The sequence below is a fragment of the Ammodytes marinus genome, assembly GCF_949987685.1.
Source record: "Ammodytes marinus genome assembly, chromosome: 12".
Classification (NCBI taxonomy): domain Eukaryota; kingdom Metazoa; phylum Chordata; class Actinopteri; order Uranoscopiformes; family Ammodytidae; genus Ammodytes; species Ammodytes marinus.
The window spans coordinates 28,252,400-28,270,803 of NC_137216.1; the positions used below are offsets into that span (position 1 = coordinate 28,252,400).

Below are 18,404 nucleotides of genomic sequence, written 5' to 3' on the forward strand. Positions count from 1 at the left end.
GAGCCTCTATGGTGGGGGTGCTCTAACCACTACACCATATGCGCCTCAGGAACATTTAAATGTTTTGTCATTCTTTTATGGCTTTTCACTGTGCAGGATATTAATTATAAAGTTATGAGGTGGACAGGCAATAAAAATATCCACTTTTTGGTCACAAAATAATTCAAATGTCATCAACCGGTGTCAAGAACAACACACAACTCAGTGGCTGGTGCAGCTTAATTCATTGGGTTTTGGAGCCTTTTTAAATAATTCCAATTGTTCTTCTGAAGGCTGTGTGTTGAAAGCAAATTATTGACAATTATCTCGCTCTGAGATATTCAGTTTTTATGTTCACTGCTTATTTGAGTTTATTTAATCCATATCACCTCTGATGATCAGCAGTAAGCCCCTTGTGAAATGGTAAATTATACAAAATCAGAACATGGAGGCATGAAAATTCTGAGCACAATCGTTTTTTAATTATTACATTTTCAAAGAACACTTATGCAAAACATGAACCAAAATAGAGACACAATCTAAAAGCTTTGGACGCGACGGAGGGACCCAACGTTGGGGTTCATTGCGCCCCACTCTGTGAAGCGGCGGTACTCTCCTTTCTCCAGCAGGTACTGGCGTCCGCGGTAGTTTGGAAGCTCAAAGAAGACCCAGGCCCCATCCTGCACCTGGGCAGAATGAACCTCCCGGACGGGCCAGCGCTCGGGGAGGTTAGTCAAATCTTCAGTGAACTCCAACATCTGGCCACCGAAGTTGGGACGCTCGTAGACACGAAGTTTGAACACACCAGTGGCCTGCAAGACAAAGAAAAGGAGTTCAGATAATCTCTGCACAAGGGGTTGTCCTAGCAGGTAAAATAGCTAAACATTTTGAAATAATACTTTGTATATAGTTGCTATATTGGTTGGTTTGGGGTATATTTGTTTTACATTTTAACTGTAGATTTGTTTTTACATATGTATTTTATTAGATACTCAAGTTGGTCTTAAATGTATTCTATTTTACTTCTTCTTCAGGTTCATGTAAGTCAATGTGAAATGAATGCCAGAAACATATAACTGGGATAAGGAATTTGTACGACTTGCTACCGCTTCTCATATATATTTCCATAAGTAAACTCACGTTGCGTACGATCCTGCAGGAGCGGATGCTGTCATTGTAGCCCATCCAGCGCTGGTAGTCTGGGTACTCCCCCCTGGTCAGGATGTACTGGTAGCCCAGGTAGTTGGGCCTCTCGTACATAACCCAGGCCCCGCTCTCCACTCGGATAGAGTTGCAGTGGCTGAAGTGGATGTTGAGCTCGGAACAGTCACTGGTGCACTCATAGGAGCGACCCTGGAAGTTCTTGTCTTCAAAAAACACAATCTGCAAGAGGACAAAGATCGTTAAGCGGATATATTTTAAACTAATGTATGTGATGTGTTTCTCTTATTATCATATACTGTCCTATGTTGTTCTCCCAGCAGCAACACAGCAAACAATTACAGGGATTGGCGTTAAAATAGTGGAAATGCAAAGCTGATTACTCAAAGGAGACTTAGGTTTCCTCTCCTGTGCAGTGACGACTAGTTTAAAAGTAACAAACGATAAAATATACAGAATTACAAAGGGTAAAATGTGGGGTAAAAACACAGGATGTACTAAAAACATACGGTAAAATTAAGGAACTCACTTAAAACAAAAAAATAAATACAACAAAAAGATTTTAAAAAACAGTGAATCAGGTATAGCAATTACAAATGTAAGTATAATGGCTAGGAACCAGGGATTTGAAACTTGGTAAAACTAGGAAGGACATCCATCTTTAAAGTGCGTACAAGTTCAAGTCACAGGCATCATCTCTTGTCCGCCTACCTTTCCCACACGCTCCATGTTTGGTCCTCACACTAACTTTTGATAATCGTTTAGTTTATACTACCTATCACCACATTTACACAATATCGCCTGCAGGCCTGGTCCAGTTTTATATATACAGTGAATGTGGGCACACTGAAATACACAGCCAGGGCCGAGCATTGTCATTTTAATTGCCTCAGCATTTATATCTGCACAATGGCTGATGCGATTGTTTAAAAAAATGCTTATGTGTTTACTCACTGATGCACCGTCTGACCTTTTGATTTGTAAATGCCTAATTCCAGAAACGATTTATTGATCCACTTTAAATTGTCCCCTGTGCAGCCGATATGGAGGTGGTGTGATGAAGTTGGCTTAAAGCCACATAGAACCGGTGTAGGCTTTAAACATCTGTGTTGCAAGATACTGGAGTATTCAGGCTGGCATGCTCCACCCTCTGTTTACACAACCACACATTGGTCACCTGACTGACCCGAAAGACCTGCCGCATTGAAGGCTTGTTGTTCTGTGTTTATATCAGCTACTTAATTGTGATTTTGAAGGCAAACATTGCAATAAAATTGATATTTCCAGCTTCTAAAACTTGTGGATTTGCTGCCTTGTCTTGTCGTACTGTACACAAACTTGAATACCTTTGGATTGTATACTGATGGTTGGACAAAGGAAGCCATTGAAGGCATGATTTTGGGCACTTAAAAAAACTACTGAGATTGAGTATTAATTTCAAGACATCATTAAATCCATTACAACTTAATTTATTCCCAAAAAGACAATGGAATAGTTTCCATCTCTGGAAAAGCATAACAGACCTTTCCTTAAAGGTTAATGATATGTTTTGTGTCTTAAAATTGGAAAAGAAGGGTTGTTTGTTGCACATAGACCAAATGAATTAAATGAGAAGTCAATGAATGTGACATGGTAAACTAACTCTCTAATGACCAGGCAACCCTGCTGCCCAGTGAATACAAGATTTATATTGTTTGAGAGAAGACTCAATAGAAGAACAAGACAACCCATCCATATAACTAGATATAATTCAACAGCATCTCAAACTACAGTTTACTCAGCTCCTCTCAAAAACTCTTTAAAAATACTATAATACATAACCAGGATATGAGTAGAATGTATTGGGGCGTTATCATATTTGACTGCCTTTGTTTAAGCTGGGTTGTACCTAGGGTTGCAAAATTCCGGGAATTTTCAAAGTTGGAAACTTTCCATGGGAATTAACGGGAATTTATGGGAATTAACGGGAATTTTGGGAATTAACGGGAATAAACGGGAATTTACTAAATTTAAAGCAGCCCAAATGCACTAAATCCTTCTAACTATGTTATTTCAGTCCTGGCAAACGTTCTAGACTGTAAAAAGCAGTTTTTTCAACTAAGTTTTTATATATTTATGAACATTTAATTTCAAATCAGATTTTTTTTTAAGTTTATTGAGACACCCAACTTGATTTTATATATTGATTTTTACTAGACCAGGTTTACAGAGGCTTAAACAGTGATTATAAATATAGTTGGGGAAAATATATTTGAGCAAAATCTTGACTAAAATAACCAGATTTTATGCAAGTAACCTTGGCAAGTTGCACATAGCACACATCCTACTGCAGGGGTACTGAGGCCATGCCCTCTACATGCTCTGTGCATTCCTCCATCACATGGGGGGCATTTGACTTTATTTATTGAATAGGTTGGGTCAGACAGATGAGTAATATTTAACTCAACATTCATCTTTTTGTTGTTCAGTGAAATTATTGATTGTTCATAAAATAATCAAAACATGATAAAGTTCTTACAAATAAATCTGTTCAAATGTAATGATTTTTAATTGTATTATTTTGCATGGATGTCAGCCTATGACCAAACATAGTGTTTAGATGTTTAGATTTATGTTTGCATATGAAAAAAAAATAATTTAAATTACCGACATTTAGTTAATTCCTATAATTTCCAATTTTGAATATTCCCAAAATTCCCGAGCGAAAGTTCCCGTGGAAAGTTTCCGGAAAGTTTCCGGTAATTTACCGGAAACTTTCCACCCCTTTGCAACCCTAGTTGTACCTAATAAACTGGCCATATATGTTTAAATTTGAAATATGAGTTCTAGTGATATGTTCATGAAACTTGCATAATGTGTTGTATCTACAGTATATTGTCAAAATAAATGTTCTGTTATTATACTCTATAGCAAGAAAGCATTTGAAATGAACTTCCCATTGGCACAAAGAAACATTTGCATCAATGATATTTATTGCAATAAACTACATTACAAGAAGCTTTGACAGGTTGGCTTTCATGGCTGCGCAATTTTTCTGATGGAGCCCACAGTGGCCTTCTGAGCACCCCACTCGGTGTGGTGTGGGTACGCCCCTTTCTCCAGCAGGTACTGGCGGCCACAGAAGTTGGGGTGTTCAAAGAAAACCCAGGAGCCTTCCAGGACCTTGCAGGACTGGACTGGTCTCAGCCATTTCTCCTGGAAAGACTTTGTGTTTTCTGTCAACTCCAAAGACTGGCCTTCAAAGTTTGGCCGGTCAAACAGCTTCAGCTTGAATGGCCCTTTGACCTGAAAACAAAACAGTAAAAAAAAAGAAAAAAAAATCAGTTTGATGCATAGAGAACTCAAAAAAGTTAGGAAAACCCAACATTTCAAGGAATTTGAAGGAAAACGGCCTACATTTGAGCCAACTAATTATCTTTTGTTGAGATACATACTAAGAATGTGTTAAAACTGTCAGAAAAACTTTCTGAACCAAAGATAATAAGTTGACAAGTTTTACTTCTTGGAAGTCCTGTTATGTATGACTCAAAACTTGAAGTTTCCTTACACATGAATGATAATGTATCTTATTTGGTTTACATGTAGGCAGTTTTACTTCAAACTTAAGAGTTTAGTTGGTCTCAAAATTTTAAATAAATCTAGTGAAGACAGTTCCTTGTTGTTCGGTGACTTACATTTTTGATGATCCTGCAGGATCTGACACAATCATTGAAGCCCATCCAGCGATGGAAGTCATTGTATTCTCCTGGGCCGATGACATACTGGTAGCCCATGAAGTTGTTCCGCTCGTACAGAACCCACCAGCCACCGTCTATCTTGAGGGAGTTGCATCGTCGGATGAAACCCTGCAGGTCAGGGGAGTCCCCTTTGCAGTCGTAAGACTTTCCTTTGAAGTCCCGGTCCTCGTAGAACGTAATCTGGAAAGAAAAAATATCGTCAGAAATATACATTTGTATATAAAAACATGGTTTTATACTGTGTCTTGAATGGATTTAAAATCTCTTTGAGAAAAATATATGATGTTTTTTCTTAGTAGCTCCTGTTAAAATACTGTTAATTCTCACCATCTCTATTGGTGGTTCCTAAAGTACTAGATGGCATTACAAACACAGTACTCTTTATACGTGGCAGAGACAATACTACCAAATGCATGGTTAGCAGTGTATGTAACAATTATTACAATTCAAATAATCATCTAGATTCTGCCTATTGTTCTTACTCAACGAACTGCCATCCACGCACAATGGTTGTTGAGCACTGCCAAGTATCTCAACCTCAGTCACAGCCCAATCTAAACTGCCCCTGAACCGTTTGCAATAAAATGTTGTTGATGCAATGTTATGTTTAGCTTTCATGTAAGCTATAAACTGCTGCTACTGGAAACATAAAATTGTCTAAAGAAAAAGAAAATTGCCTTTTTATTAACCCATTGATGACGGCTGCTTCGCGATGCCACATTGAATCTCCTGCCTGATGCTGCGTAGCGCAGCATTGTTACTTCATCTTATTTTCATGGCGTGCGCAACATACACTCAACAAAAATATAAACGCAACACTTTTGTTTTTGCTCCCATTTTTCATGAGATGGACTTAAAGATCTAAAATTCATTCCAGATACACAATTGTACCATTTCTCTCAAACATTGTTCACAAATCTGTCTAAATGTGTGATAGTAAGCACTTCTGCTTTGCTGAGATAATCCATCCCACCTCACAGGTGTGCCACATCAAGATGCTGATCTGACATCATGATTAGTGCACAGGTGTGCCTTAGACTGTCCACAATAAAAGGCCACCCTGAAATGTGCAGTTTTGTCTCACAGCAAAATGCCACAGATGCCACAAGCATTGAGGGAGCGTGCAATTGGCATGCTGACAGCAGGAATGTCAACCAGATCTGTTGCTCGTGCATTGAATGTTCATTTCTCCACCATAAGCCGTCTCCAGCAACTTCGCACAGCCATTGAAGAGGAGTGGACCAACATTCCACAGGCCACAATTGACAATCTGATAAACTCTATGCGAAGAAGATGTGTTGCACTGCATGAGGCAAATGGTGGTCACACCAGATACTGACTGGTTCTGAGTCCCCAGACCCCCAATAAAGCAAAACAATGCACATTTCACAGTGGCCTTTTATTGTGGACAGTCTAAGGCACACCTGTGCACTAATCATGATGTCAGATCAGCATCTTGATGTGGCACACCAGTGAGGTGGGATGGATTATCTCAGCAAAGCAGAAGTGCTCACTATCACACATTTAGACAGATTTGTGAACAATGTTTGAGAGAAATTGTACAATTGTGTATCTGGAATGAATTTTAGATCTTTAAGTCCATCTCATGAAAAATGGGAGCAAAAACAAAAGTGTTGCGTTTATATTTTTGTTGAGTGTAGAATGCACCGTCATTGGTTCAAATACCCATGAGGTGGGTTTTGTCGATTTTTTAAGACCACGTGACCACCCAAAAGTTGTGTGGTTTGCCGAAAATCACGCCAATAAAAAAAAAATTAAAATAAATAAAAAATAATAATAAAAAAAATAAGCCGGCTGTGTCGGCGATAGCGCATTACAGAACAGTTAGTGGCGTTCGGAGCGCAGAATCTAGGTCTACTATAGGCTACTGACGAAAATCACACAACACATTGCATCTATTTATTAACAATATTTATGAATTTAGGCTATATTTTGCTGCTCCAACTCAAATTCAGCCCAGCCAGGCGATAGTTAAGTTTCAGTTTCGTTTTCATCTCCGTGGTATACAGCCGTTTGGACCAGCTGATCGGCTCCCGACAGCAGGAGTCAGTATGCATTCCAGTTGTACTGGGAAGTCGGATTTATGGTGCCAGTGATAATTGAACTAAATAATAAATTAAAGCTATCTTCTTCTTCCTATATCTGTCTATCTTTATCCCTCCACTGCACACTCAGTCACTACAGTCCATGCTAAAAGGGAGCAGGATTATAACTTCATTTAGCACATTATTTTGAAATATTTTATATTATTGTTCTTTTTTTTCTCCCCCATCTAAATTTGATGATTTTTTGAAAAATGTGTTGGTTTGTATGCGCTAAGGGAGCATGTTTAAATGAAACCTGTGAACCTTAACTTTTAAATGTATTTTATTTCATGTTTCTATGTGCTACACAGGCTTAGATATTAAGGTTTTGGCAGACTTGACAATTCATACTATTTTTTCAGAAAACCCTCAGGCATTAAGGACATGCATCCTAGATTGCCACAGTCATCAATGGGTTAACTTCTTGGATCTCAAAGGCTTTCTCAAGCAAAATTATATATTTTATTTTGGATTATTTTTGTAATGTCTTTTTCTACATCCATTTAGCCCGGTAGACACTTTAAAGTTGTTTAGAAGTACAGTATGTTAGTTCTGATCAACAACAGTGGATGGCTTTAATAATAGCAGTCATGTCATGTCGCTCTGTCAAAAATGTAAGCCCAATAACAAGTAGCTTTTTTAGAACATTGTGTGTTCTGTGAGAGTTGAAAATAAAAATGTAGGCCCAACTATTTTCCTTGCAACCCAGGATTAATCTACAGTAGGATTTCAAAAACGATGACATTCAAAATAAAGTATTGCTGAAAGTGTTGACCTTTCCAGTACAAATTTAGAAGGTTGATCATATATTCATAATATTTGTTATATTTCGGTTGTTTTTTATTTATTTTTCTTGCCTAATTGTTGGGATTTGTATATGTTCAATCTAAATGGAGTAGAGGGGTATATATTATCTTGGTGTAACACACAGTGACGAATAAAGATTATTTTAGAAAATAAAAATGTATCATAACATATTTACACAGTATTTAATGCAATCCACCTGCATGGGTGACCAGAAATATCTCTAAATGTCAATGTTAAAAATACCACCATTGCAAATAATTTGAAATCTGTAAGCACAAAAGTAAACACCACAAAGTGATATCATTTAGGCTACTATGAAATCAAGGGGCTATTGCAAAATACTGTTTTATAGCTTATTCATTCGTAAATAAATTGATTAGATAAAGATTATATCATCAAAGTTGTATCAACAATTGAACAAACTGTATAAAGGCTGTTATGATCAAAATCTATAAAATAAGCAAGTGAACAATCATCAATGTTGTGTAGGACAATTGTCATGTCAATACTGAGTATAAAAGGATTAAAACTAAGTTTTTCTAAACTTATTTTATTTTGTTGTTGAATTATGTTGGTTTAATGGTGAAGACGTGTCATATTTCTATTGTGCATGAACAATCATTTTGGACATACACATTTTGTTTAGTTAAAATGATGATATTTGGAAGTCAACTTATAACCCAAATCAAGATCTGTGTAAACATCTTTGAATTTCATCAACTGTCAAATGTTCTTAACTGTTAATGTCTGATGTTAACTATTTTGTAAATGAATGTTATTCGTTATCCTGCACATGTGCCTGTCAATGTTTGGTATGATGTCAGTATGTCTTGAGATGTAATTTGTGTTGAAATGTTTTTGGGAAGGACTCTAGAAGACAAGACTATAAGCCATTGGGTTATGTCAGGTAACTTAATAAGAAAGAACAGAGACAGCACTATGTTATGGGTAAGACATTTTATTTCTTTGAGTGCAACACTCAGGGTTCTGGGGAGAAGGACATATTTCCAAATGGTAAAAGCAGATGATAGGGTGAAGAGTTCTCGAATCTGCAACTCGGAACTTCTTGAAGGGTTCTAGAACGCCCTCAACGTTTATATCAGGCACTGTAGCGGCGTTGGGACCCTGAAACTTAGAATTCTGGAACTTTGTATTATTTTAGAAAAACTAGAACTTTCGTGGCCTTAGCATTTTTATTAACTTGTTTAGTAGCTGCGGAATTCTGAGTGGTCCCTGCTGTTCTAGAACTCTTTGATCATGCGGAAGGATCCCACAGCCGGGGAGGTGGCGCCCCAGTCTGTATAGCTGTGGTACTCGCCGCGTTCCAGGAAGTACTGGTGTCCGCGGTAGTTGGGCTGCTCGTAGAGGACCCACGCACCATCCATCACCACACACGAGTGGAACTCCCGCAACTTGAGAGCTTCTAAAACCGATGGGCAATCGTCAACGCACTCTGCCACTTGGCCTCCGAAATCCTGCTTGTCGTAGAATCTTATCTTCCAGGACTTTCCATATACCTTGAGAGAGTCATAGAATTAAAGGTGATGAAATGATGTTAGTATTTAGAATGTGCATTTCACTTGTTTGTGTTTCCTCATTGACTTCGACTAACATCTACAAATGGGTAACTTGGCTGTTTTCCTAGTTTCCTTCTACAACTGATGGGCATGGGCATGAAGCACCCTGCTGCCAAATCATGAGCCTTTTATCTCTCCTTTTTCTCTGTTGGCCTTTGACTGATTACTGCTTGGTTGGGGCACTCTGTGGTATTTCACTGGAGCTGGGAACTTGCCTGCAAAATATTAACCCAAAAATGTTGAAAAAATCGGGTCCCTGATTTATGTATAAAACTACCCACCAATGTTACTTTATTATGTCCAACCTTATCTATAGTAAGCTTATCCCAGCTTAATGCAACTGTTGCACTAACAATAGTGTTACATAAGAAAGAAATACAAACGTATGACTTTCAAAGTCTTGTAATGTTCTAAAAAAGCATCTACTCGTTATTGAGCTTACATTTTTGACAGAGCGACATGACTTGATGCTATCATTGAAGCCCATCCACTGTTGTTGATCAGGGAATTCCCCGGGGCTCAGGACGTACTGGTTGCCAGTGTAGTTGGCACGCTCGTACAGCACCCAGGAACCACTCTCCACCTTAATGGAGTTGCAGCGGCTGAAGTAAGAGCGCAGGTCGGGGCAGTCGGTGCTGCACTCATAGTTCCGGCCTTGGAAATTCTTATCCTCGAAGAACACAATCTGGATCGAAGGAAAACAAGAGACAAATCTCGGTAAATGTATCATCCCAGCATTGGAACAAATGCAACAGTGGTATATTGATGTGTTTAGCTGCCATTAAAGATCTTGGAAACCTTTAGAAAATAGCATTTGCTTCTTACCTTCCCCATTGTTGATGATATTGCTTGCCTCCCAGGCAGCTGCAGCTGTGGTGTGGTTTATATCGAAATGCAGAATGTGCAGACGAGGGAAAGCTATTGTCATCTAAATTAGCCTGATTTGCATATCAGCAAAATGGTTTGGTCAAGTTTGATTTCCCTTTGTCCATATGTAATGGCCTCGTATCAAATAATTGCCCTAACTGACATGTAACTGTTATAAAAGACAACAGCTATGCCTGATGATAGTTTTGTGTATTGTTTCTAATGAGTCCTGCTTTAACACATGATTACTTGTTTGTTGTTTGACTACCATAGGCAGTTTTATTTTTTGTGATACAAAATTATTTAGTGAATTGTTCTTATTTTGCTTATTTACAGGATTATATACAGATTATGATCATAAGGAGAAGGGGCGGCAGTCTTTTACTCTCCGACAATGGTTGGCAATAAACCTTTTAATTTTGATGTCTTATCTTTCATCTCAATATTTCGGACTTCGTCTTGTTTCTTGCTAGCAATGCATCAGTGTGCTACTTAAACAAGGAGACCATTTTATTAAAAAGAAAAGTTGTTGGTTGGTTATAGGTTGTTGTGTAGGCGATAGCATGCAAGTAAAATCCAATGACAAAACCTTAGAAAAACATAAGCAAATGTGTAAAATTGAAACTCACTTTGTGTTTTTGGTTCTTTCATCTCTGTTTGGAACTTAAGTACCATGACACATTATGGAGAACATATTTTAGGTGTTATTGAATAAAGGAAAAAAATAACATTTATTCAATTTAATTCAAGCACGTCTTCCGCTGCAGGCTTAAAACACATCTATTCAGACTGCACCTTGGCTAGGAAAATGATCCTTTAATAAAATGTTGCACTTACATCATACACCTACATGTAGTACTCACAAGCGGCACTCTGTAGTTTTGTTTATTTGAAGCTTATGAACTTGCATGATTCTTGCTGTTTTGAGTTTGTACCTTCATGGTTGAATGCATTTATTGAAACTCGCTTTGGATAAAAGCGTATGTCAGATAAATTAAATGTAATGTAATCAAGCACGGGTGTAACTAATAACATTATCAATGGCTAATGTTATTTGTTACATCTGATTTTTACTACTATCAAAGTTAAATAGTCTGCAGGGGAAAGTAATTTCTGTATGAAGCTGAAGTGTATACCCAGTACCATGATATTTTCCATTTTTCAAAGAGTTATGGGCTAAGGTCTTGGTATTTTATCAATCGAAGATAACAATTTCTTGCTTGAGTATGTCAAAAGGTTGCCTCAAAAGCACTCACCATACATGGATTCAACTTTATATGTGTTGTTTTGTATTTATATTTATTGAATTATCTCAAAAGTAAAAGGTTTTACAGTGAGACACAAGACTATGAAGTACTGTATAATAATGAAAGTTTTCACATTGGTAATGTGCATTTTCGCTCACTGGCATGGCTTACTGGTAGAGTTGAATAGTGCCGTGCCATGGTTAATGTTATTAGCCACACCTGTGCTTTCCCTGTTAAGGCAAGTCATAATGTCAATGCAAAAGACACTGAGTCATTCTAAATACATCACGTCAGACATCAGTCAGAGATTTGTTAAAGCTGGGGTAGAGGATTTGGGGAGAAAATGGCAGTTGGGATAGAGATTCGAATTCAAATACCTCAACCGCTCCACTTGTTCTCTTTGGTCCCTCTCTGACACGCTCTACACCAACAAAGTCGTGCAAAAGTGAATGGACAGTCCCCACAGCCAATAAGAACAGAGAATCGGAGCCTCTCTCTGATTGGTCAAAGTGTACAGCTCATGTTAACTTTGACCAATCAGAAATCATATACCCCAGCTTTAACTATGTCACTATGGTTTACATGCACTTATAGCATTTTCAAAAACAATAACAAAATAATCATAAGATGATACTTGTGATCTGGGATATGAGTTTATATTAAGGGATCAGGAAAAATAAACAAATACTAAATTATTTTGTCAGAATTGCCTGCCATATACTGTGGTTGGGATGCATTTCAGTGCATTGCAAATATAATGTTGAAAATATTATCCCTTTTCTTAAGACATCCACAGTTTGAAATGGAGGCACATTCAACCAAAGCATTACAAATCCATTCAGACATTTCAATATATGATCTAACTCCTAGTTTCTTAGAAAAGTTCAAAACTGTGGCTCAGTTCGTCTCCCTCTCTTCTCCTGCCTTGTGTCTTCCATCCATTTTCCATCCATCCCCTTTTGTTCGGGATCATGATCGGCACAAAATGAAATTAACAGCGATCTGCAGAGCTGCTTATTCATCAGCTTCCAGATAATTTGAATAACAAAACCCTGTTAGAGCGCGTATAAAGTATAAAAGCCCGCTGGCAGCCACAGGTTGTTGGACAGATTCCCACAAACACAGACACCATCAAACATGGGCAAGGTATGTACAGTGGAGTGCGGACCAGAGAACAAGCACTTCTTTCGACAGACGCACAATGTCAACAAGTGGAAGAAAGGAACGACAATTTTAGCTTACAGAAGTCAATTTTAGAAATAAACAAATTAAGGCCTATTACAATTCTTGTGTTCAAGTATTTTGTTTGTTTTTCTCTATACTACAGATCATCTTCTACGAGGACAGGAACTTCCAGGGCCGCTCCTATGAGTGCATGAGCGACTGCTCTGACATGACATCATTCCTTAGCAAATGCGCTTCCTGCCGGGTCGAGAGCGGCTGCTTCATGGTCTACGATCACCCCAATTACATGGGGATCCAGTATTTCCTCAGGAGGGGCGAGTACTCCGACTACAACACTCTCGGCATGAGTGACTCCATCAGATCCTGCCGTTTGATTCCTCAGGTATAGAGGGATTTTGCAAAGGATATATTATGTTAATTTGAATGGCTAATATTAAATGTCTAATTGATAGGATGTCATTGATTTACTGTTGTTAAAATGGGAGTATTACAACTGTAATACAGCGATGGTATTACATTTCTTTTTACTAAGCTCAGGACTGTGAAATGGAATAAGATAACGTCATTTTTAGGCTACTATTGCCACCTCTAAAGAGAGAAAGTAAGAAAGAAAGAAATGGTAATAACTTTTACAACATCGAAAGCTCCAAAATTGCAATTCAAATCGTCCTAATGATCTGTCCTTGTTTGTGTATTCAACAGCACAGAGGAAACTATAATATGAAGATCTTCGAGAGGGACAACTTCCAGGGCCAAAGTCACGAGCTGAATGAAGATTGTGACAACATCCAGGACCGTTACCGTATGTCCGACTGCCAGTCCTGCAACGTGCTGGAGGGCCACTGGCTGATGTACGAGCAGCCCCACTACAGAGGCAAGATGATGTACATGAAGCCCGGGGAGTATAGGAGCATGAGAGAATTGGGATTCAGCGGCATGAGGCTCAGCTCTGCCAGGCGCATAATGGATTCCTGTTGAAGCGAAAGTTATATATTAAAAAAAATTGTGTTGATAAATGAATAAAACGAAAGAGGAACCAAAACGTCACCTTGTCATCGTGTTATCTTGTGACAATTAGAAAATGCATAACCCTTCCTGCATGGCATAGTCAACCATTTCAGTCACACATTGTATGGCAGTAGTACAACTTTATTCCACGTCAAATCACATACCTGCTACATAGCATGCCAGTGATGAATATAAATATGGTAAAGATACACTCTGAACTATAAAGTTGTATTCAAACCAAATATTTTTATTCACCAAACATGCAGTCATTGTTTCACTAGATTAAAAAATATTCTTTCTTTGCATCTACATAATCTTGTTCATTTTAGCATGTGGCCATACACTTCTTACCAGATATAAATCACAGTTATTTAATCAACTCAAATCAAACTTTATATAGCACTTTTCATACACTTAAAGGTAGCACAAAGTGCTTAACATAATACAAATCTGCCAATGCAATTGTATCTGAGGAAATGCTATCATAGGAAGTCAGAAAGTAGATCAATAACTCAAAAAGTGAGTAAAATACAAACAAAGGGAGATACTATGAATAAAAGGTGAAAAAGAGAATACGACGCATAAATAGATTTATAGTAAAATAAATAAAATTCAATTTAGAGCCTAAACAAAGAAGTAAACTAAATTAATACAAAGTAAATAAATAAACGTATAAAACACCTCTATTAAAAATTGTATTCAAATTTAAATAAAAGCACATATTAAAATGTGTATTCATATATATACATATTAAGAGCACACATACAGTAGATGAACTCTCAGCTGGTGTCACTATATAGAGGGTTATATGAACACACTATGCACATACAGTACAGTATGCAGCTGCTGTCTATTGTACTGAATTGTGCAGTCACGCTGCTCTGATGCAGCGCAAAAAAAAGTCTTAAAGGGGACATCAACCAGTATAACACATTTACAATATTCAGTTAACTACTCAGCCTAACTAAATTACTCCTGTGTATGCTGTCTCCTGTGGCCATGCAGGAGTTATGACAAGTGTGGGAAAATAACCCCTAATAATGTCATTAGGTTCAGGAAGTGAGTGGCACATTTTCTTCTAAGCTTGACCCATATAAGGGGCAAATGACTGGGCCATTTCAGCCTCTTCTAAAATACTCTTCAGTCTCTGATCTAGTGAGTCCCCCATCTTTAATTAAGTACAACATGAGTGCACCTTGCCTTGAAGGGACTAAGATTAACTTTTAAATGTTTCTGAAACAGTTCAATCTTTCCTCTGATGAAGTGAAAACAATGTTATTTTGACATAGTAATTATTATTGCCTTTCCTCGGGTCTGAATCCTCACGAACTTAGACAAAAACGATTTATTTCAGGCAGACGGGAAAAGCCTTTTTTTTTACTTTGCTTCACATCCTCATATTACAATTCTTAATCCGACATAGTCAAATATAAATATATTACCGGCTTTCTTCCACTCTAGCTTCTCCCACAAAGTCCTCACAGTGCAGAAATTACCTCACTGATTTGTCTAAAAACAATAGTTCCCACAAACATAGATGTATTAGAACAAACATGAATCATTACTGATTAATTAATACACCTTTTAAATATGAATACAATCTTTAATGTTTCATGCCATTAATCCATGGCACACACTAGCAAAGATCTTTAAACAGCAGGCGCTTGTGTCGTTCAACTCTACCACTGTTGTCCAAAGGGGGCGCTAGAGTCAACCAAAATTAATTGTAGCCACTTTAAAGTGTTTAAAGCTTTGACAGACCAAATACAAGGTGCTTCAAAGCTGCACAGAATATGCAAAAACATAAACTAAATTGTTGCAGAAAAATGGCCCCTTTGAGTGTCACTGTATGAGACATTATGTTATTGGATATAATGCATTAATGTGTAAGTAACATCTTATTTGGTTGAGGCTGATTTTAACTATTTTATACACTGTCAGGTTGTTTAATGAATACAAATGCATTGTAGTTAATAAACCATTTATGTTTTGTCTGATAAAACTTCAGCTTAAAAGTAAAAGTGAAGCACAGAAGACGTCTGTAGCACAGAAGATGTCTTAAGTAGCAGAAAATGGAAATAATTCAAGCACAAATAGCTCAAGTTTGTATTTTACTACACTACATTTCCCAAACTTTACAAGAAAAGAACAAATAGAATCCTTAGTTTCTTTCCCCAACTAGATTCATGTTTTATATTCGATATATATTCGTGAGTTTCATAAATTTTGTCAGTGAACTGTTGAGCTTAAATCAATCATAAGACAAAGACATCATTGTAAACGTGACAATGCCAGCATAAACAGTCACCCACCTGCACCCCACAGGAGTGCCGCTACAGTTGGCACAGCACCAGATGCATACAGTCTGGAATAATAACCATTTACAGACTGATTTAACAAACATTATAGCCCTGTATGCTGCGCTGCTGCTGAGTAAGATATTCAAGACAATGGCTCCATAGATCATTTAGCTATCATGACGGGTATAAAAGTGACAGGGAGCTCGGTTGGACAAGGTACCAGTACAAACAGGGATCCAGATGAACACCAAAATGGGCAGAGTAAGAGGCCATGTTTATGTTGGGATTTATATATCTTTTTAACACATTTTAGAGGATGTGCAGTCTGTTGGGATATAGTTTTAAACTGTGCTGATTTTTTTTATTTCAGATTATCTTCTACGAAGACAAGAACTTCCAGGGTCGCTCCTATGAGACCAGCAGCGACTGCCCCGAGCTGACCTCTTATCTGAGCAGGTGCAACTCTTGCAGGGTTGAGAGCGGCTGCTTCATGGTCTACGAACGTCCAAACTTCATGGGACACCAGATGCTGGCCAGGAGGGGCGAGTACCCCGACAACCAGCGCCTGATGGGAATGACCATGAGCGACTGCATCCGTTCCTGCCGCATGATCCCCACGGTATGATTTGTAGTGTTTGACTCATTATTAGTTTAAATATAAAGATGCAAAAACAATTACAACTTCGTTATTATAAATTAATCTCCGGTCTGTTGGTGTAAGATTTTTTCCCTCTTTTTATACTTGACAAGGAAGAGCTTGTGAGGATGATTAGAAAATATAAAAAAAAATATATATATAAAGTTAATTCCCCACCCCTCACACATCAAGTGCGCATTTATGTCTGTTTGTTGTATGTCTTGTATTTGTAAAGCGACTCTGAGTTTATAAAGAGCTACACAAGTATCATCTATTATTACAAATATTAATATCATTGCTATTCATTTGTCACCTTACAGCACAGAGGTCCATTTAGGATGAAGATCTACGAGAAGGAGAACTACGGCGGCCAGATGAATGAGGTGAACGAAGACTGCGACTCCATCCAGGAGCGTTACCGTATGTCCGACTGCCAGTCTGCAAATGTGATGGACGGCCACTGGCTGATGTACGAGCAGCCCCACTTCAGAGGCAGGATGCTCTACCTGAGGCCCGGAGAGTACAGGAGCATGAGAGACATGGGAATGGGTCCCATGGACATGAGGATCGGATCCATCCGCCGTATCATGGACTCCTGTTAAAAGATTGGAGCAGGCTCCATACTTGAAGATGTCATCAATGAATAATAAAGAATTAATCAATTTAATCATTTGTATTTTGAATCATCTACCTGGGAGCCAGGAGGAGATTTTTGGGAGGGGATTATTGAAAATTAGAAAGAAAGCTACATGAATTATCAAAAACAAAACTGTTTGGCCAGACATGAATGCTGCTATTTAAATAATTGTATCGCATAGCCAGGTCAAGACTTGTGTGTTATGTCATATATGATGCAAGTGACATTACAAATGAATTTAAATAAACACAAAAATGGGAGCTGTGAGGGCGCCCTTAGCTCAGTTGGTAGGGCGTCCCCCCCCCCCCATGGGCCTCGGCCAGCAGCGGACCCGGGATCGATTCCAGCCCGCGGTCGTTCTCTGCATGTCACTCCCCTCTCTGCCCCATTTCAACTCTGTCTCTACACTATCAATAAAGCATGAAAATGCCAAAAAAATATCTTAAAAAAAAGAAAAATGGGAGCTGTTTTTTATTTTTATTTTTTGGGGGGGAATTCCAATTAATGCATGATGTATTATAGTTTTTAAAGTGTTAAAGAGTGTTGAAATAAAACATACAGAATAAAACTTAAGGAATAGCAGAAAAACAAATTAGACCCTTAGCAATATATACACAACAAATTAAGCAACTCAAATAATATGGTTCATGGTCAAAAGGGGCTAGAAGAAGTTAAATCTTTTCTGGTCTTGTCCCCTTCTAATTGCGTTATATACATTTTTTAAAGAAAATAAAAGTTTACATTTACAGCCATCATTATCCATGATATTTTACTTCTAGTGTTACACTATGAAGTAAAAAAGAAATACTGCAACAGTAACTTCATTAGCCCAGACTGCTAAAGCTTCATATTGACTGTAGATACTTTTTAGATTGCATCTTCACACAGCAAGCGAGGACTGTGGTTTTGTTTAGATTTTATATTATAGTAGTGATGGGATTATTGGATATGCTTTAACAGAACAGATCTAACATTAATGTAATTTAATTAACTTTCAATACCTCTACATAAGATTATTTTGAAATGAACAACAAAATAAAGGTATAATTAAATTAACCATATCAAAACATGTTTGTATAATATACCACTGTGTACATATCCACTTTGAACAGTGCATTGAATTATTTTGTAAAATGTGTATTTTTTCATAAATTTTA

General features: G+C 37.7%; 2 protein-coding genes across 2 annotated transcripts; one reads left to right on the plus strand and one right to left on the minus strand.

Annotated features, from left to right (window-relative positions):
• Positions 1-518: 518 nt before the first annotated feature.
• On the minus strand, positions 519-10,200 carry crygs3 (crystallin, gamma S3; the record flags this gene model as incomplete). The annotated part of the gene is made up of 9 exons (XM_080038521.1): positions 519-791; positions 1,120-1,362; positions 1,852-1,877; positions 4,206-4,425; positions 4,815-5,057; positions 8,767-8,776; positions 9,038-9,306; positions 9,809-10,051; positions 10,192-10,200. 9 exons carry the CDS (start codon positions 10,198-10,200, stop codon positions 519-521), a joined length of 1,536 nt encoding a protein of 511 aa, XP_079894647.1.
• A 2,610-nt stretch (positions 10,201-12,810) lies between these two features.
• Positions 12,811-17,212, plus strand: LOC307258417 (gamma-crystallin M3-like; the record flags this gene model as incomplete). The annotated part of the gene is made up of 3 exons (XM_080037943.1): positions 12,811-13,047; positions 16,344-16,592; positions 16,931-17,212. Exons 1-3 carry the CDS (start codon positions 12,856-12,858, stop codon positions 17,210-17,212), a joined length of 723 nt encoding a protein of 240 aa, XP_079894069.1. The 5' UTR covers positions 12,811-12,855.
• Between the last annotated feature and the right edge of the window lie 1,192 nt (positions 17,213-18,404).